At 36.8% G+C, this 21502-nt stretch overlaps 1 protein-coding gene and 1 pseudogene across 2 annotated transcripts; one reads left to right on the top strand and one right to left on the bottom strand.

Annotated features, from left to right (window-relative positions):
* Positions 1-1404: 1404 nt before the first annotated feature.
* Positions 1405-17122, bottom strand: CTSS (cathepsin S). The gene is made up of 8 exons (XM_080647559.1): positions 17016-17122; positions 15488-15614; positions 12859-12981; positions 11802-11951; positions 9633-9860; positions 8463-8628; positions 7121-7223; positions 1405-2943 (listed from the first exon to the last, which is right to left on the bottom strand). Exons 1-8 carry the CDS (start codon positions 17045-17047, stop codon positions 2844-2846), a joined length of 1029 nt encoding a protein of 342 aa, XP_080503685.1. The 5' UTR covers positions 17048-17122; the 3' UTR covers positions 1405-2843.
* A 789-nt stretch (positions 17123-17911) lies between these two features.
* On the top strand, positions 17912-18828 carry LOC308237088 (WD repeat-containing protein SL1-17-like; annotated as a pseudogene). The gene has a single exon. The product of its transcript is annotated as a WD repeat-containing protein SL1-17-like (transcript).
* The last annotated feature ends 2674 nt before the right edge of the window (positions 18829-21502 follow it).

Genomic DNA, 21502 nt, shown 5'->3' on the forward strand with positions numbered 1-21502 from the left:
GTACGACTCCTGTTTTAGAGATGAGGAAACCTATTCCAATAAAATTGGTTTGGCCCAATCACAACTAATTTCAGTGTTGGCAGAGGGGGAGCCAAACCCCTAATGACGACATGTTAAAAAAAATTTTTTTAATATGTTTTTTATTGATTTTTTACAGAGAGGAAGGGAGAGGGAGAGAAAGTTAGAAACATCGATGAGAGAGAAACATCCATCAGCTGCCTCCTGCACACCCCCCACTGGGGATGTGCCCACAAGCAAGGCACATGCCCTTGACCGGAATCAAACCCGGGACCCTTCAGTCCGCAGGCCGACGCTCTATCCACTGAGCCAAACCAGTCAGAGCACGACATGTTAAATTTATGGTATGGTGCTTCATATGAAATTTATTTTGAGTCATTATAACTATAGGAAAAAACCCACAGAAATATGAAACCGTAAATGCCCATCTGTGAATCATAGAATCAGAATAATGCTGTAGGGGAGGGATAATTTCTCCTCTACCTTCTTCTTAGGGTCGTTGGCTACCATTTAAAGACAGAGACAGATTAACAGGAGAAATGCATACAAGTTTTTTGTTTTTTTCATATATATATATATATATATATATATATATATATATGTATATGTATTTTACTGATTTCAGAGAGGAAGGGAGAGGGAGAGAGAGAAAGAAAAACAATGATGACAGAGACTTGATTGGCTGCCTCCTGCACAATCCCTCCTGGGGATCGAGTCCACAACCCCCAGCATGTGCCCTCACAGGGAATCTAATCGTGACCTCCTGGTTCATAGGTAAACTCAACCACTGAGATACAGTGGACGGGCAAAAAATTACATCTTTATCCTTACTAACCTCTAACTGATTTATTTTTTTATTTTTTATTTAAAATTTTATTGGGGTGACATTAGTCTACATGAACATATAGGTCTAACCTGTAATTGAAAGTTCGCATTTCTTTTATGTACTTCATAAACCACAATATTAGCAATACTTGTAATTTTACAACCAAAAGAAAACTCAGATATTTTTATATCACCTTACAGTTTTTGCAGATATCTTCAAATATGCTCATCACTACTTCAAATTTAAGATAGTTATTAACTCTTGTTATTTAATGCATTTATAAAGAAGCATGTACAGTATGTTACTAAAGCACAAATTTATATTTTAACATTTTAATAATCAGCTTCCTTTGTAATCCTATATATTTCATTTTATGCACTTAAGAACATTATTCTGAGAAGGTGTCCATAGGCTTCATTAGACCGACAAAGGTAAAGAACCCATATTTTTATTCCATTTACAGTGCTTGACAAAATAAAAACTAAAGAATACTCAGGAGACTTATGTAATACTTTAAACAATAAAGAATTTAAGTTAAAAAAAGAATACTCAACTAAATACCTTTTTAAAAAATACGTTTTTATTGATTTTAGAGAGAGGGGAAGGGAGAGGGAGAAAGAGAGAAACATCGATCAGCTGCCCCTGCATGTCCCAGTGGGGGACGGAGCCTGAACCCAGACATGTGCCCTGACCCTGAATTGAATCTGCGACCTCTTGGCGCATGGGGTGACACTCAACCGAGTTACACCGGCCAGAGCTTAACTAAATACTTTTTAATTATAATGTTTCTCTATACGCACATTTGATGATAGTTATATAGTATAACCATGTTTTTATAGTTAGCAATCCTTGTTCTTTATTTAATATATTTTATTGATTTTTTACAGAGAGGGAGAGGGATAGAGAGTTAGAAACATCGATGAGAGAGAAACATCGATCAGTTGCCTCCTGCACACCTCCCACTGGGGATGTGCCCACAAGCAAGGTACATGCCCTTGCTTGACCGGAATCGAACCTGGGACGCTTCAGTCCACAGGCTGACGCTCTATCCACTGAGCCAAACCAGTTAGGGCGTTAGCAATCCTTGTTCTTTAAAATGTACTTTATGGGGAAAAATGTACTTTATGGAGAGGGATTAAGAGATAGCGAAATTAGTTTAAGTTCAGTTTAAGATATACTAATGACATCATCCCACACACATTTTATGTCGTAGGCATGAGCTTATAAAATTTAAAGTTCTTGCTGCCTTTTCAGAACCCATCTACATATCTATAGCATTTGTGAGGAAAGACCAATCTGAATTAGATAAAAATGAGTAATGGAATATTAAATATCAAAACAAATGCAGTTTGGTTATTTTATTCAGGTTGACTTCATTATTTGCTCCAAAAAGGTCCTGGCCAAATTGCTAATAATAGAATTAGTATATTAATTGTTGATCATTAAATCTTATAAAGTGTGTGAAAACAGTCTCTTAAGCATTTGTCTACTTTAACTTCATTTAAAACATTTATTGAATACTTTTATGTGCAAAGATACAATCTGAGCCACATTAATAACTTAATAGTTTCTTCCATTGAAGTTGCCATAGCCCATCACCAGCATACCACAATTTACATTTTCATGATAGATTATAATATTACCTAAGAATAAGAAAAGAATGTTATGTGGTAATGACACTAAGTTGAAAAGACAGATAATTATTAAGCATATTCCATCAAGTTACAAAAGGATATCAAGGGACATAAAAAGACAAAGAGGTAAAATAAGACAATGACAAATTGGATTAGGTTGACTAATTCTCATACAGTTATATCTACAATATATTATTAATTTTAAGTTTGCAAAATTTTTCAAGATCTGCAAAGTTAAAAAAGTAGAAGAGTTAAACTATATATTTACATTGATCATGACACACTTATTTCTACTGGTTTTAGCAGGTAAAATTGAAGAGAAAGTGTTTCATCTTTCTTGACTTGTTATATAATGAAGAGATCCTCTAGATTTCTGGGTAAGAGGGATAACTAGCAATCCCACAATGATTTCCGCTATTTCTTGCCATCCGAACATATCCTTGTTCACCAAAGTGGAGGCCCCAGCTTTAGAAAAACAAATAACACAAAATTACAAATGAATGCCACATTATCAATTTTTTTATCTCTTAGATTGTGTTTCTCATAAAGCAACTCTATATAAAAGCTGTAGGCCCTGGCTAGGTAGCTCAGTTGGTTAGAGCATTGTCCCAATACACCAAGGTTGTGGGTTTGATCCCTGGCCAGGGCACATACAAGAATCAACTAATGAATGCATAAGTAAGTAGAACAACAAATTGATGTTTCTTTCTCTCCCTCTCCTTCCCTCCTCTCTCTCAAATCAATAAATAAAATTGTTTTAAAAAATAAAAAGCTATAAAACAAAATTAGAACAAAATAATATAATAATTTCCCAAGGACTTTTAGGCAATTTTCAAAGGAATTTTAGAAGGCTTTATTGCTAAACAGGGTGGGGCAAAAGTAAGGTTCTAGTTGTGAGTACGTGAAACAGAGTTTATTCTTGTATTATTACTTATTATATTATTTTCCATATGAACAATTGTAAACCTACTTTTGCCTCACCCTATTTTGATGAATACTTAATACGTAAAGAAAACAATGAAAGGTCCATTCCAAACCTTTAATCCTCCTACTTTGTAAATATGCCTTATGCAGGGAATGAGTATTATATTCTTTCCAAGGCCCCACCTCTAAATGTTTTTGCATAATAGGATCATAGGTGATCATTTTCTATTAAACTTAAATTCCTTTGGAGAATGTCAAATAAATATTTTTGAGAGACTACTATAGAAAAGGCATAGGGCAGGGAATTCTAAAGTAAGCAATAAAAAGTACAGCTCTCCATCTCCCTTCCTCTCTCTGAAATCAATAAAAACATATTTAAAAATAAATAAAATCAATAAAAAGCATGTTCTCAAATGAGGATTAAAAAAAAGGAGAAAGAAATGCAGCAGAGAGTTTATAAAGCAGAGAAGTCTTTCACATTTCTGTGCCATGGCATAGGCTTTTTAGGTCATTGGGGAACTTACTTTCCTCCTCCAATACAGGAGCAATTCTCATCTGAAAACTTAGTACAAGTAGTGCCTTCTCTGTGGAGGCAATTAGGAATCTCTTCCTCTATGGTCCCATAATCATTTAGACATGTCATTATACCATGCATTATATTTTATTATTTAAAGATATATCTAATTCCCCATTATCAGAAAAGGATAATTTCTTTTTTAAAAAATATATTTTATTGATTTTTTACAGAGAGGAAGGGAGAGGGATAGAGAGGTAGAAACATCGATGAGAGAGAAACATCAATTAGCTGCCTCTTGCACACCTCCTATTAGGGATGTGCCCGCAACCAAGGTACATGTCCTTGACCGGAATTGAACCTGGGACCTTTCAATTCGCAGGCCAATGCTCTATCCACTGAGCCAAACCAGTTAGGGCAAGGATAATTTCTTATTAACTTTTGTATCTCCATAGCCTAGAGATAATGCTTGTCATGTTATAGATGCCTAGTAAATGCTTATTGAACAAATAAATACTGAAAAGAGGTTTTAGATTTAAACACTAAAAGAAATATATAAGAAATATATGCTCTTTAAGAAGAGCAGTTTCAGTGGAGAAGGGAATTTAGAATATTTAGTATTAAAGATAAATACTGTACGGAATCAACAAGATATAAGTGAAAATATTGCTTATTTTAAATGAGCTATCATTTGCCCTAGTGTCTATCAGCTTCAGAATAATTTGAGAAATGTTTTTCCCTTTGATATTTCTTAAACGTGATCTAAATTTGAATATGTGTAACCTATGGAAAATCTCTGTATTGTTGATGAGATCTTGCACCTGTGCTGTTGTAATCAGTGTCTATATGAAAACATTACTTTTCTATGACAGAATGGTGCAGATGTGAACGCCAAGGATATGCTGAAGATGACAGCTTTGCACTGGGTCACAGAATACCACCATCGCGATGTTGTAGAACTACTTATCAAATATGGAGCTGATGTCCATGCTTTCAGCAAGTTTGATAAATCTGCCTTTGACATAGCCCTGGAGAAGAACAATGCTGAGATTCTGATCATCCTCCAGGTCTGTTTTTTGTGTTGTTTTTTTTTAAATCCCCAGAGTATACTTGAATTGAAGTTAAGGATTTATTATGGGAGCTGAATCAAAACAGATTTTCCCTCTCATCAAAGAAGTACTTCTAATATACCTTAGTCTTATGACTTAGTGTCATTAGTATATTTAAATATATATATATGTGTGTATATTCTATAAAGCATTGAATTATTCATGATGATCAAATAATTTTTGTGTTCATTACAAAAACAAGACTTATTTGGTTTTATAATGATTTTTTTCTCTCCATGAAAATTTTTCTTTCTAATTAAACTTGATTTGGGACTATATTAAAAGCCTCTTTATTTTTTTTGTTTTCTTTTAAATATATTTTTATTGATTTCAGAGAGGAAGGGTGAGAGGGAGAAAGATAGAAACATCAATGATGAGAGAGAATCATTGTTGGCTGCCTCCTGCATGCCCCCTACAGGGGACCAAGCCCGAAACCGGGGCATGTGCCCTTGACAGGAATTGAACCTGGGACCCTTCAGTCCGCAGGTCGACGCTCTATGCACCGAGCCAAATTAGCTAGGGCTTTATGTTTTCTGAATGTACATCAACTGATGTGAGACAGTACATAGCTCTAAAGCCTATGGAGTCATCTCAGAATTAAAAGTTAGCTGCCCGACCAGGGTGGTTCAGTTGGTTGAGCATCATCCTGTGCACCAAAAGGTTGCCAGTCTGATTCCTGGTAAAGATAAATATTTGAATGTATGAATGGGAACTATAAGTGTGTATAGTTCAATATAACTAGAATCAGAAATTTAAGACAACAAGTGCCAGGAGTTGAGGCTGACCAGGCAGGTAGGGAGCAAAGCTTAGACAACTTGTCTTCTTTACTAGGGAATATTAATTTTACACTGAATGGTACTAAGTAGAAGAGTTAGAAGTTCAGACTCATATTTTAGAGAGACCAGTTTGGAAACAGTATGAAAGATGGATTTGAGATTAAAATTAGAAGGCTATAGGACTAGTCCAGGCAAGAGATGTCTGACCTGGAACAGTAAGAGGAGAAATGGAGAGGGAACAGAAGCAAGGACAGATATGAGGAAAAATTAATTTGACTTGTTGTTTGACTGGATCTGGAGGGGTCTAGACAAATCCATAGTATCTAATTGGGTGACTGTGTTTTGTGGTATTGTCATTTAGTGATATGGGAAGCTCTGGGGAAGGACAGTATGGTAGAGAGGGTACTGAATTCCTTGGATATATTGAGTTTGGAGAAAATAAGATACACAGAAGTGAATATGTCCCGATAAATAAGTCTGAAGGTCAGGGCAGAGATCAGAACTAGAGTTAGAGATTTGAAAGTATCTATAATAATAAAAGCATAATATGTTAATTAGACCGGATGTCCTTCTGGACTTCCTTCCAGACGAAGCTGGGGCTTTGAGGGAAGCCCGGGTCCCAGGTGCCAGAGGGAAGCCGGTGCTGGCAGCTGGGGGAAGGAAGGCCTACTCTTTTTTTTTTTTTAAATATATTTTATTGATTTTTTACAGAGAGGAAGGGAGAGGGATAGAGAGTTAGAAACATCGATGAGAGAGAAACATCGATCAGCTGCCTCCTGCACACCTCCCACTGGGGATGTGCCCGCAACCAAGGTACATGCCCTTGACCGGAATCGAACCCGGGACCCCCCAGTCCGCAGGCCGACGCTCTATCCACTGAGCCAAACTGGTTTCAGCAGGAAGGCCTACTCTTGCACGAATTTCATGCATCAGGCCTCTAGTATGGTATATAGCTAATATCCTAAGAATGGAAGGATGTTACCCAAGAAAAATGTAGAATAAGAAGAGTAATGGACAAAGGATGGGGCCCTGGAGGAAAGACCAACATTGGCGAGTTAAGCAGAGGAATAGGTATTCTTAAAGGAGATCAAGAAGGAATGATCAGAAAAGTATTATAGAAGATCAGCCATGAAAACAAAGTGCTGAAGGCACAATAGGAAGTGAAGAAATGGGGGCACTGAGTTATTTAGAATGTCACTTTATAAGATGTTATCATTGTCCATATCATGATCATCATCATAATCACAAGAAACTATTTGTTGAGGCTCCCTCCAATTCTTGATTTTAATTAAATATACATTAAAGTACAAATATATTACCTGTTTTTCACCAGCCAGTAGTCTTTCCCATTATAGTTACCGTAGCCAACCACTAATACAGCATGATTCACATTTAGAGTACAGGCTTGGTCATAGTAGACACCTGAGAATAAAATGGGTGGAGATAGAAAAAGAGTGAATGGTATGTGACAATGAAGGACATTTGAAAATGCTATTATTTTTATTAGACTGTTTTGCATATATGGCTAGGTTAATTAAAATTTTAGGAACATATACTCTAACTTTTAAACTATTTATATTTAATAATTTTTTGCCATCAATGCTGTGTCAGTTTTTTTTTTTTTGCCAAGTTTCTTAAAAAGTTTTCTTTGATAAAACTGTCACCCTTTTCTAATTATTTTTAACTTATAAACTGTTATTGTATTTTTTTTTTTAATTTATGAGAGAGAGAGAGAGAGAGAGAGAGAGAGAGAGATCGCTTTGTTGTTCCAGCTACCTATGCATTCATTGGTTTCTTCTTATATGTGCCCTGACCGGGAATGGGACCCTCCACCTTGGCCTATCCAGATGACACTCTAACCAACAGAGCTAGCCAGCCAGGGCCTACTGAATTTCTTTGTAAATATTCCTAAATTTTTTCTTCCATACATTTTCATTCTTTATTAGATTAAATGATTTTGTTAAAGTTTTCTGTTAATCTTCCCCTGAGGATATTTTTTCCATTGCTTTTCAGAGAGAGTAGAAGGGAGAGAGGAAGAGGGAGAGAAAGAAACATTGATGTGAGAGAGAGACATCGACTGGGGGCGGGAAGTGAACCTGCAACCCAGGTACGTGCCCTTGACTGGGAAGCAAACCAACGACCCTGAGGTATGTGGGGCCGACACTCTAACCACTGAGCATACCAGCCAGGGCTAGATTAAATTATTTTTAAGGTGAGGTTTAGAAATAATATTATGGCCTTCTACCCATCAGTGGGTGCCCTCCTTTATACTGCTATGCTGCACCTGTAGTACACAGTGGCTACAGTGGTTAGGAGCACAGGTGCTGGAGTCAAGTAGCACAGTTTCTAATCCCAGCTAACCGTTTTCAGACTGTCTGACTTTAGGCAAGTTAACCTAAGACTTAATTTTTTCATTTGTAAAATAGGGTTATTGTGAGGATTAAATGAGATAATGCATAGGAAGAATTCATCATGGTACTTGGCATATAGTGTTAGTAAACTTTGGCAAGTATTACTTTACTAATTAAAACTGGGTATAAAATGTGTATATGAAATGGAGGGTTCTGTTTATCCTACTCAAAACATTCAGAGGTGGATAATATTCTTTCTAATAGTGCAAGGGCAGAATATAACAAGAGGATACTATATCTGAGTTGTTACCACTTTTGTAGAGGAAGAAAGAAGGATGGCTCGCATCTATAGCAACAGACACAGGTCCTTTATTGGCCACAGCTTCTTTCAAGGCCTCTTCACTACCAAAAGGAAGTTCAACATAGTTTGAACATGTGGCAGCTCGATATTTTGAGTCATACTGGCACTTTCCATCCTGCAAAAAAAAAGTATAAATTAGATAAAGAAGTATACTTCACTTTCTTTCATAAATCACCAATATCCTAAGTTTGGACTTCAAATATCTTTTCTTTCCACATTAGCCTTTTCAAGTATCTAAGGTGCCTTCCTGTTTTTGAAGAAAGAAAAATCAAATCTTCCAAAGCCCAGTTCCATGTTTCATCAATAGCAGAGGATATACAGAATTATTCTATTGTTTTACATTGTGCACATTTCATATATGCATAAGTTGCCCGGATAATGTCCTCAGACTCTAAGGTGGTTTGTAGGGGTGTACAACATAAAGATCATAAACTTTAGACTAGAGCTTTAAAATCTTTTTGGTAATATAATGTCTGCAAGATGATCTGCAGTTTAAATAATGGTTTATAACAACCATGTAATATGGAAAACAGTGTATTTCATGTGGGGAAGGGAGGTTACCGATTCATGTTTGTTTCTACAACTATGCTTTTTAAGTGCTTAGTAGAAAAAGAACTTGCAAGAAATAAACCAAAATAATAGTGGGTAAGGTAGGAGTGACTTTATCTTTTCTAAATTTTCTGCAATATGGATGGATATATTACTTATATTATTTAATAAAATATATCATGAACTCGCAAGGAGGAGGAAGAGAGCATTACTTAGGTTTTTAGCAGCTAGAAGAATGATGTGGTTGATGATTTGAGATAAGAGTGATCATGGGAGGCTACAGGACAGAGTTTAAATACCAGGCAGATATATAGAAAGAATTTTAAGGAAGATTTGCTGAAATTCCATTTTTAAGCATGAATTGTATTTTCTTGTCTAAAACTAATATGCCACTGATAAATTAAGAAGCCTCCTGCATAAGAAAGAGAACTCTTGAGAATTTAGAATTCTTAATCAGGATTTTTACACGCACAACACTGTTTCTCAAGTATTGGCTTGGTGGTGAGTTTAGTACAGTCAGTCAAGGGTATAAGATCATGGGGCAGCCCAAAATATTTGCTTGTGACACACCATGGCTTTATAGGGATAGGAAGCTTCTGAATCGATGCCATTGTTGTCAATGATATATTGGAAAGCCCGTGTCATGAATCCGCCATTGCAGCCTTTATTGCTGTATTTTTCAGTTGAGCAATCCACCAGGTTCTGGGCACTCAGAGACACCAGCTTTCCTGTCTTCAGCTTCAGCTGTGCTTCCAGGGCCCCCACAGCACTGAAAGCCCAACAGGAACCACAAGAACCCTAAAACAGAGACAAGGTCATAAAGGCAGTCATAGAAAATCAGTAACACCCAAACTGGGCAACACCCAACATGTCAGCCCTGTCGATAGTTATCGGAAGAGCTCCCCCACTATAATTTCCTCTCTCTTAGACCAGTGATTTTCAGCTGGTATGCCACAACACACTGGTGTGCTGCAAGAATTTTTAAAACATACAATACCTGACTATTTAGTCAGGGGCACTGACCTCTTTTCCCTTAGATTGTCAAATAAAAAGGTGACAACAGCTGCCCTGGCTGATGTGGCTGTGTTGGTTGAGCATTGTCCCAGGCACCTAGAGGTCATGGGTTCCATTCCCTATCAGGGCACATGCCTGGGTTTCAGGGTTTCAGTAGAGGGGCATTTGGTAGGCAGCCAATTGATGTTTCTCTCATCATGTTTCTCTGTCTGTCTCTCTCTCTCTCCTCCTCCCCCTTCCTCTCTAAAATCAATAAAAACATATTTTTCAAAAATGACAACAACTAACACAATAGCTGTCCAGTATGAATGAATAAAAAATATACCTATTTTCTGTGTCATATAGGCAAAAAATATATTTTTTGTTGTGCCACAGATTTTAGTAATTTGTTTATTTGTGCCATGAGATGAAAAAAGTTGACAATCATTGTCTTAGACAATGGGAATGAAGACTAAACCCTTGCTCATTCTCTGGGCAAGGTTCAACCTTGATAAAGATTTGCAAATGGCTGAGCTCAGAGCTTAATTACCTTATTCAAACATATTAAGAAACAGTACTTATTAAGCATGTACTAAATCCAAGCTATTTTCACCCATAAATAAAGGAAATAAATGCCTACAATAAAATGATTTTGAAAGAAGCTGGGGTGATTCCCTTGATCTAAAATACCTTTCTCCTGCCAAATGATGCCATGCCTGAAACATAAGGTCAAAAATTTCTTTTAGCTTCTGAATTTTTAAATCCAAAGATATTTTACAAACAGAAAAACAAAAGGTACGGAAGGTCCAGAGCCCTATCATAATTGCTCTCACTCTCTTCTCTTCTCATCCCACCTTACTCTCTACCCAAAGAAAGCATACTGAATTTGCTTTTGGTTAAAACAAAATCACCTATTGAAATGCAAGCACCCAGGGAAAGAACTTCATTACATTATTTATGGTCAACACCTAAATAAGCAGTTTATCAGATCTTCCCAAACTTTTATTTTAGAGAATCTCCAATAAGAAACCCAAAACTAGTTGAAAGAAAAGTAACCAGGTGGAAAAAGAGATTAACAGTAGCATTCACTTATTAATTTTTACATTCTTTATGGGTCACAAAGGTGCTTAGAATATTCTGATTCTTTCTTACCTAGATCTCTAAGGTGATACATGTGTTTTACTCTTATTTATCCCTAATTTAGGGTTTTTGTAGCTTGTTTTTTTTTTTTTTACAAGCAAAATAAAGGAAATATAAAAACATAGAAACAAAAATTTAAAGCCTGTATTTCTTATTCTAACAATGCAAGCCTAATCAAATTCATTGACTGTGTAATTTATAGACTACTCTGAGCTCTAGTTCCTTCCTCCCCTTCCAACCTGAATTTCACAAGTGAGATGGAGGGAGATAGTCTCTCACACACAATACCATTTCTCAAGCAGTTAGCGTGATGGAGGGTCCAGTGCAGTCGATGGATAGCATGAGCACTGAAAGTCTGTCTTGACCTATTTGCTTAGTTCACAGTTTTTGTATAACGTGGCTCTAACCATTAGTGAGGAATACAAATAAAGTATGACATGTGGTCCTTGCTCTCAGAAGCTCACAATTTAGTTGGGAAGACAGAATAATAAAAATAATTAGAAAGTACATAAGGGAGATTCACTGCCAAGTTATGTAGCTAGACTAAGTATTTACAGAAGAGAGAACTCTAAGTAGGGTGCAGAGGCCTGGCATGATGATACTCACCTGGTATTTCACTTCGGTCACACACCCCTTGTCTCTCCAGTCCATAGAATCAGGTAATTTTTGATTAGGGTTTGACTTGTAAGTGACATTTCTCTGCCATGGGCTGGGAACTCTTAGGGAACTCATCAATAACATTACTTCTTCACTGGTCTACAAGGCAAAAATAAAAAAAAAAATAAAAATAAATATATATCCTTTCACTTATATCCTGCTTTTCAATATCCTAGTAACTATAACTCTGGATATATTAGACAAATGAGAAAAAACAAGTGGTAGTTGTGACCATCATAGATACTGTTAACTACCTCATGGGTGAATTATCTGGGTCTCTTTTTTACTCTTACATTTTGCATTAATATCCCAGTTAGACAGTGGGAAGGAGAAGAAAAAAATTATAAAAACTAGAAGTTATAGGGAGACAGATTTTTGGTTCTAAGCAAGGCATAATTCTATAAAAGAGCTGTCTAAAAAGTGGATTGAACTGGTTTTCCTTGTGAGAAAGAATTACAAAGGAGAGACCGACATTTAAGTGGGAATTTAATCTACCTAGGGTTTTCCCTTTCAAGGGGTACTGTGATTCCAGGGAGCAAGATCTCAAATGATCCTATGATTCTTAATTTTGGCCACAGTGGTGCAGTTTTGCAGGGTAGTACAGAATCTAAAATGGGAAATTTTTTGTGATATTAAATGCCTGCATTCCCCAATTAAGAAAGCAGGTGGACCATATTAAATTGTCAATTTAGACTTAACATGAGTACGGTAACTACAAGATTGTGAGCAGTCTTACCAGGCTTAAAAAAATTGGGCAATGTTTTATAAAATTAATAAAAACAAAAAACTATAGTCTATGAGTTTAAAATAAAGAAGGGATTTGTTAAGGAAAGTGGTAACATTATGACTAAAGGAATCTGTGCAAATTCTTGTCTTTAAATTCTGCATTATCTGACTTTGTACACGTAGATAATTTGCCTTTGTCATTTACTTTCAATTTGCTTTTGGAAAGACAGAAATCATGCTTACCAAGAGATAAGAGTAGGGTTATCTGTGGTTTACCTACCATGTCTGCCAGGTGGTTCATGCCTAGATCATATGAGTGCATTCCCATGGAATGCTCCAGGTTGTGAAGCATCACAAATTTTAGATTCTTTTCCCAGATGAAACGTCGTGTTACTTCCTCATTCTAATATGTAAGGAAAAAGAACATAGTTGTACTGAATCCTGCACAAATAAGTGTTCAATAATGAAAATAAACATATTATGAAGCATTCTACCAAATGTGGATCTGCCAGAGGGCATGTAAATAAATGAATATATTCAATATAAGTGGTAAAACTGTATATTAATCTTAATTCTTGCTCTTAATTGCTTGATGTGATTAATATTTTATGATATATGATGAACTTCTTCAATCTGCTAAAAAGTTTTTTGTTTTACGAAGTGCTATTGGTTGATGTATATCCTTTGTAGGTAGTAAATTTATGACATCTTTTCAGGCTTAAAAATTTTTTTTTGCCCTCACTCTTGAAAGATAGTTTAACTGATTATATATTTCTAGCTATTTTTCTTTAGTAACTTGAAGCTATTTCTCCATTTTCTTCCACTAGAATAGAAAAATGGGATAAAGAAAAATAAATATAATGAAGTATAGGAAAGCAGATTATTGCTTTTAACTTTGGTAACTTTTATGATTCCCTTTCTCTTTGATATTTTGCAGCTTCATTACATGTGTCTGGGTGTGGGTTTCTTTATTTCCTCTCTTGGATACTTTTGATTGAAAGATGCAAGACTTTTTTTTCATATCTAGAAAATTCTCAACCAGTATCTCCTCAATATTGCTTCTCTACCATCCCATCTAACTATCTTCTTCAGAAATTTCTATCAGATATATTTTGTTGCCTCAAACTCTTTTTCATCTCTTTTACCTGCATTTTCATAGTTTTTCTTTTCCTTTTCATGTGCTTCCTTGGGGCTGAATGCTTCAGTACTATCTTCTGGATTGCCGTTTCTATCCAACTCTTTCCAGTCTGGAGTTTATATACCTTTTATTGAGTCCTTATTTCAATTACTACAATTTTAATTTTCAAGATTCCTAATTGAATTTCTAATTTCTTTTATACTTTCTTGTTCATTTGTGTGGATGTTATTATGTATGAGATATATATATATATATATATATATATATATATATATATATATACATTTGTCTTAATATCATTTTTAGTTCTATTATTTTAATTTTATCCAGAGTGAATCCATATTTTGACTGTTGAATTTGTTGCCCTCGGGGAGTTTCATTTACATAGGATCAATGTACATGGAATACAACATATATACGGTGCCTCCTAAAATTCCAAACCCTCATCCCCACCCCCAAGGCTATAGTTTCCAATAAGTGATAACCCGATGAGCAACCAGCAACAGCTATTTTCTGCCTCATCTCATTAAGTGTTAGAGCCCAAGCCCAGACCATGGTTCCAGGTAGCAAGTCTAGATGCAGCCCCCTCTTCCTTGGAGCAAGATTTTATTGTTACCTCAGTAGTGGTCATGTACAGATATATTGCCAAACCACTGGAGCAGAAAAAAATGGAATAAAGAAAAATAAACATAATGAAGTATAGGAAAGGGAACAAGAAAAGAACTTTGAGATAACTAAAGTAGGATAAATTAAATAAATTAAGGTAAGATACCAATGGAAAGTCATTTTTATTTCCCCTTAGGGAGTGAAATCATTAAAAAGAGAGATAGCTTTAACCAGACAGTAGTGCCATCTGCACATCTAACTCTAGTGGACTTTGAAATTAGAGTGAGGGTGAAGTTCATCATCCTAAGAAAACAACTCAGAGTGCACATTCTACTCAAAGTATCTTTTTATACAAAAGTGATAGATCAAATAAGTAATTGCATGTTTGCCTACAAACTCATTAGTATTATATACCAAGTGTCCCACAAAATGTATATATACAATGTCTGTAGATTCTATTACATTTTGAATATGAAATGTATTTTAATAAATACTGCCTTTATAATTATTCAAAGTATGTATACCTTTTTGGGGGACACCCTGTAGTTACAGGACTTAGTTATGTGGAGCACTAGGGTTAAGGACTTAAAATCAATAAGTATGTTTTGAAATAAAAACAAGGGTACAAAGTGGGAAGTGAGAGTCAAGAAACAACATCTGGCATTCCATCTGCCAGGGGCGGAAATGAGGGTCTTTTATTTCCCAAACATGTACTCTTCCCCCTTGGCCTGGCACCTTCACTCTAGTTATCTACTTTGCTTGCTCCCTGGCTTCTATCCATTCTCTACTCAAATGTCACCTTATAGGTGAGGCCTTCCCTTACTATTCTATAGAATAATCATTCCCAGCCTCTCCCAGCCATCACTCAGGGCCCTTCCTACCCTCCATGCCTTGCTTTGTTTTTCTGTATTTCACTTATCACCATTTAACATACTATATACCTGCGTATTTATTGACTTATTTCCTGTCTCCTCTACTAGGGTATAAGCTCTATAAAAACAGGAACTTTGTTTTGTTTTGTTTCCTGCTGTACCAAGAGCAGAATCTTCAAGAAATGTGAACAGAACATTTATTGAAAACACTGCTTGTAAGAATATAATCTGAGAGGGAGAAAGCACAGAGTACTAGAGTAAAAGCAGATCACTCAAGTGGCAATCCCATCTACCTTTTCTGTGTATTGCTTGCCATAGGTTTTCTTCCAGAGATCCCAGTGATGATCCAACGTGGGATCTTTGTGCAGTTGTGCCACGGCAGAGGAGCACCCCAGGAGAACCCAGAGCAGCCATTTCATTCTGTGAAAGGAAAGGTCACATAAGAAGAGTAGCTGTTAGCTGCATCTATTGTGACCATATCTTTCGTAACAAAAAATAGCAATGCAAAGTCTGTCAAAGGGACAGAATACTACAAATCAGAATTATACAGGAAAAGTTTGGGAGGATATGCAGGGTGGGGCAAAGTTGTTTGTATGAAAATAATACAATAATTAATAGATAATAATACAAGAATAAATTCATATACAGAGTTTATTCTAGTAATCAACTCTGTTTCATGTACAAAATTTATTCTTGGAATCAACTCTGTTTCATGTACAAAATTTATTCTTTTGCTATTTTTATGAATTATTGTATTATTTTCCATACAAACAACTGTAAACCTACTTTTGCCCCATCCCGTATAGTCACAGGGAATAACTGCAGATTCATGTCAGAAATACTACTACTAATGCTTATTAGCTCTTTAAAAAGTGATTTTCAGAAATTTCCTGGTATTTGGTAAACCAAACTCACATGAAGGGTTGGCATTGTTGCAGGAAGCAGGGGCTTTCCAGGATTTGCCAACAAATCTAATCAAGGGAAATCCTCTTTCCTCATTAAAGGGAAGGCAAACCTTGGAAAAATCATTTATCTTCAGAATTTTTGAATGCGTAAGTTCTTCTTAACTGGCCTATTTAAATATTCACAACATTTATCCCTAACCTTTGGTTCAGTGGATAGAGCGTCGGCCTGCTGACTCAAGGGTCCCAGGTTCGATTCGGGTCAAGGGCATGTACCTTGGTTGCTGGCACATCCCCAGTAGGGGGTGTGCAGGAGGCAGCTGATTGATGTTTCTCTCTCATCGATGTTTCTAACTCTCTCTCCCTCTCCCTTCCTCTCCGTAAAAAATCAATTAATATATTTAAATATTCACAATATTTAGAGGTGGTTAAAAGACAACTCCCAAGTATTCTTTTCACACCCAAAGGTCATTTTATTGAGTTAATTTTTTTAACTTTCCCCCCCCAGCAATCAAAATATTGATTTCAAAGGAAGCAATTAACTTCTTTTGAAAACACCACTTACCTATTTAATGCAAAAACATTTTAACAGAAATTCAGTGACTAGCTCTTTCTCATACTGGATTCTCCTTTTAATTCCGTTTCTTTTTAATTCAAAATAACTGGAATTGTAACCATGTAAATCTTCAAATTATACGCCGAAGAAAACTACATTTCAGCCTCAGGCTTAGATGTCCAAGCACACATTTAACTTTTCAAAAATAAATTCCTTTTAGTCCAAAAGCAAAGAGGCAAATGGAGCCATTTGATTTTTTAGTTTACTTCCTGAAACCAAAGATTTAAAACCTGGCAGGCAGCGCAAGCTGAAAACACAAAGGGTTTAAAGACCAATTGGGAGGAAAAAAAACCCATACAGTACCTATACATATTGGAACCAGCAGATGCTCCCATATTAAGAATGCTTGAAGGTGGTCTCTCTCCAAAGATTTCAAAGGCAGCAAAGACACTTCAGCTAAATTTGACTTTAAAAAGAAGTTGGAACTTGTCACATGAGTCATCCTGAAGAGGAAGTGAACTTTCATTTCAGTTTCATTTAAAATCTACTAGGTCAGCTGCCTCCAGCCCTATCTCTATGGTTCTGGAAACAAAGTGGGTACAATAGGCATCAAAAGAGCCCCCAGTACAGATCAGTAGAACCTACTCAGTAAAATAAGAGCACTACAAGTTCACCCTTCAATCCTTCATCATTTTGATAATTCACTTTACCTAAAATCACCAATTTTCAGATTAGTTTCTCTCTCACATTGATGTTTTTCTCTCTCCCTTTCCCTTCCTCTCTCTCTAAAAAATAAATTTAAAAAAAAATGTAAAGAGAGAGAGAGAGAGAAACAATGGTAGAGCTGAGCAGCAGCAGCAGCAGCAGCAGCAGCAGCAGATTTTCTGGCCATCTGGTCCCCAGTGTTACCTGTATGAATTGTAGTATTCATGCCAACTGTGTTTTTTTCAGTAGCATCCTAGGTTGAGCATCTCTCTCTGTGTGGTTTAAGGAATGTTCCTGGTTACTTGATCTCCAAGCCTGACTGGGTTTCTGACTTTCCCAGAGATTTTGTGAGCTCCCTACTATTTTTTTAAAATATATTTTTTATTGATTTCAGAGAGTAAGGGAGAGGGGGAGAGAGAGATAGAAACATCAGTGATGAGAGAGAAATCATTGATCGGCTATTTCTGCTCCTTAGTATTTGTCCAAAAGTTAAAAACGTATGTGCAGGTTAGACATGCGCCTGTGTCATGCGACGGGGCCGTGAGGCGAGCTGTCTGGCCTTTAGCCCTTCGTCCTTGGATAAGGAAATGACTAACCAGTACAGTATTCTCTTCAAACAAGAGCAAGCCCATGATGATGTCACTTAGTCAGTGGCCTGGGGGACAAACAAGAAGGAAAATTCTGAGACAGTGGTCATGGGGTCCCTGGATGACCTGGTGAAAGTCTGGAAATGGCGTGATGAGAGGCTGAACCTGCAGCGCAGTCTAGAGGGACATCAGCTGGGCATGGTGTCTGTGGACATCAGCCACACGCTGCCCATCACTAAATCCAGTTCTCTCGATGCCCACATTTGTCTCTGGGACTTGGAGTATGGCAAACAGATGAAGTCCATAGATGCAGGATGGGTGGATGGCTGGACTTTGGCCTTTTCTCCTGATTCCCAGTATCAGGCCACAGGAACTCATGTGGGGAAAGTGAACATTTTTGATGTGGAAAGTGGGAAAAAGGAATATTCTTTGGACAATTCATTATTAGCATTGCCTATAGTCCTGATGGGAAGTATCATCAATATTTTTGATATTGCAACGGGAAACTACTGCACATGCTGGAAGACCATGCCATGCCCATTCGCTCCTTGACCTTTCCCCAGATTCCAAGCTCCTCATCACTGCTTCAGATGATGGCTACATCAAGATCTACGATGTACAACACACCAACGTAGCTGGCACTCTGAGTGGCCTCGCATCCTGGGTGCTGAACGTGGTGTTCTATCCTGACAACATAACACTCACTTTGTTTCCAGTTCATCTGACAAGAGTGTGAAAGTCTGGGGCATTGGAACGAAGACTTGTGTTCACACCTTCTTCGACTACCAGGATTAGGTCTGGGAGTAAAATACAATGGAAATGGCTCAAAAATTGTGTCTATTGGAGATGATCAGGAAATTCACATCTACGATTGCCCAGTTTAAACGTCAGTCTTCCATGCTAATGCTGCAGAGAGAATGTACAGATTGAACATAATATTCATCCTTCTAGCTTGTTTAAAAGATACAGCATTTATTATAGCCAAAACTTAAATTGTGTAGATATGACATAAATATTTTCATTTTACACAAAAATCTGCACTCAGATGTTTATAGCAGATCTATTCATATTTGCCAAAACTTGGAAGCACTGAAGATGTTCTTCAGTGGGTGAATGGATAAATAAACTGTGGTACATCCAGATAATGGAATATTATTTGGCACTAAAAAGAAATGAGCTGTCAAACCAGGAAAAGACCTGGAGGAACCTTAAATTCACATTACTAAGTGAAAGAAGCCTATCTAAAAAGGCTACATACTATACAAGTCCAAAACAAGGCAAAACTACGGAGACACTAAAAAAATCAGGTTGGCAGGAGTTAGGGGAAGGAGGGATGAATAGGCAGAGCACAAAAGATTTTTAGGGCAGTGAAACTACTTTGTATGATACTATAATGGTAGTACATATCTTTATACATCTGTCCAAACACTTGGAATGTACAACACCAATAGTGAATCCTAATGTAAACTATGGTCTTTGGGTGATTATGATGTGTCAGTGTAGGTTCATCATTTGTTAACAAATGTGCCACTCTGATGGGGAATGTTGATAATGGGGGAGGCTATGCTTGTGTGGGGCAGAGGATATATGGGAAATCTCTGTACCCTCTCAATTTTGCTGAGAACCTAAAACTGTTCTAAAAAAATAAAATCAGCCAAAACCGGTTTGGCTCGGTGGATAGAGCGTCGGCCTGTGGACTGAAGGGTCCCGGGTTCGATTCCGGTCAAGGGCATGTACCTTGGTTGCGGGCACATCCCCGGTGGGGGGTGTGCAGGAGGCAGCTGATCGATGTCTCTCTCTCATCGATGTTTCTAGCTCTCTATCCCTCTCCCTTCCTCTCTGTGAAATATCAATAAAATATATTTTAAAAAAAATAAAAAAGTAAAATAAAATCAATTTTTTAAAAAACATATCACCCTATACTTTACAGCTTCATCTTCACTATTGCTATAGCCTGAGGGTTTGACATTCCACCCTCCCCCATTCAGATTTTGAAACCTAATCTTCAATGTGAAGGTATTTGGATGTGGGGCCTTTATTAGATTAGGTTCCCAGGGTGGAGCCCTCATGAATGGGATTATTGCCCTTATAAAAGAGGCCCCCTTGGCCCTTCTTCAAAAAGATAGCCATCTATGAACCAGGAAAGGGTTCACTGCCAGAGTCATGATCTTGGACTTCCCAACCTCCAGAACTGTGAAAAATAAATGTCTGTTGTTTATAAACCACTCCGTTTATGTTATTTTGTTATAGCAGCTCAAACAGACTAAGCCATCTATACTCACACATAAACCTTATACTCAAAGCAACTAGTCTTCATGTTTCTAGAACATCCACAGTTATCCTCTGCACTTTTTTACTCATTTTATAATTTTAACAGTCCCAGCTAACAAATCTTGGACACCGATTATATGCCAATGAATGTGTATTATTATTAAAATTTTACAACACTATAAGGTAGGTACAATTCTTATCCTCATTTTATACAAGGGAAATTGAAGTTCTGCGAGATTATATAACTTGTTCAAGAGGACAGAACTGGTTGCTGACGTGGGATTGAACCCAGTTTTAAAAGTAGTGTTTCCCCCCCGCCCAAAAAAAGTAGTGTTTTCCCACTCTCTGAAATTTCCTTCTCTCATCTCTGCCTCTTGAAATCCTGTTCAAACTTCATAGCCCATCTCAGAAGACACTTTTTTCAAAAAACCTTTTTTAAATTTCCAACCAGATGTCTTTTTTTTCAGCTTCTGCATTGCTTTGAGGCACTCTTGTGGTAGACACAGAGATTCTGGGGAGAGAGAAATCATACTCTTTTCTACCTAATATTACAATTATTTATTCTTTGCCATATAAGTCTACCTGTTAGCTCCCTAAGTACTAGCGTTATATATTTCTTACCATCTTTGTATCCTCCACAGTATATAGTGCAATGATACAGTAGACAATAAATATTTGCTGACATGGTTTAAATTATTTCAACAGCCTTCATTCCAGTCTATCTTGAAATCTCATCCTGTATATTACTGCCAAATTGTGCACCTAAGGCATGTTACTATTATGCCATTTCCTACAAATGCTTTCTGTTGCATTCCCCATAATCTGACTCATCCTTGCTCACTGTACTCAATTTAGAACAAATTTTTAACTTTCAACCTCTACTGCAGTCACGCTGGTCTTATGGGCCTCCGACATTGCACTAACTCCCTTCCATCACAGATTAGGAAATATTTGAATAATGTGGGAAAAGGAAATGAAAGCAGAATAAGGAAGCCTAGCGCCTTCTCCGGGTTTTGAAATCATCATCTGTTAGCTTCATGCACCCCAAAAGTTAGCTGCTTCTAGTCTCTCCAAGGAACTATCGTATTTAGTTTTAAAGAAAAGGGACTCTGAATTTTAGGATAATATTGATGCTAGTTTAATTCTCTGTTAATTTACCCAAGTGATTAACTTTGTACTGGGAATTTAATACAATTTAATTTTAATTGTGATGTGTCACAGTGAGGGCCTCTTTGGGTTCATCTTGTTTTGGATTCTCTGCACTTCCTGGACTTGTATGTCAATTTC

Source organism: Plecotus auritus (assembly GCF_963455305.1).
Source record: "Plecotus auritus genome assembly, chromosome: 12".
In the NCBI taxonomy this organism is placed as follows: Eukaryota; Metazoa; Chordata; class Mammalia; order Chiroptera; family Vespertilionidae; genus Plecotus; species Plecotus auritus.

Excerpts from the sequence above, each read along its gene's own strand:
- CTSS (XM_080647559.1), bottom strand. The coding sequence starts at position 17,047 with ATGGGAGCATCTGCTGGTTCCAATATGTATAG. Across the intron at positions 15,615-17,015 it reads GCTGGTTCCAATATGTATAG|AATGAAATGGCTGCTCTGGG; the intron begins GTACTGTATGGG and ends TTCCTTTCACAG. Across the intron at positions 2,944-7,120 it reads TACTGGCTGGTGAAAAACAG|CTGGGGCCTCCACTTTGGTG; the intron begins GTAATATATTTG and ends GTTTTTCTAAAG.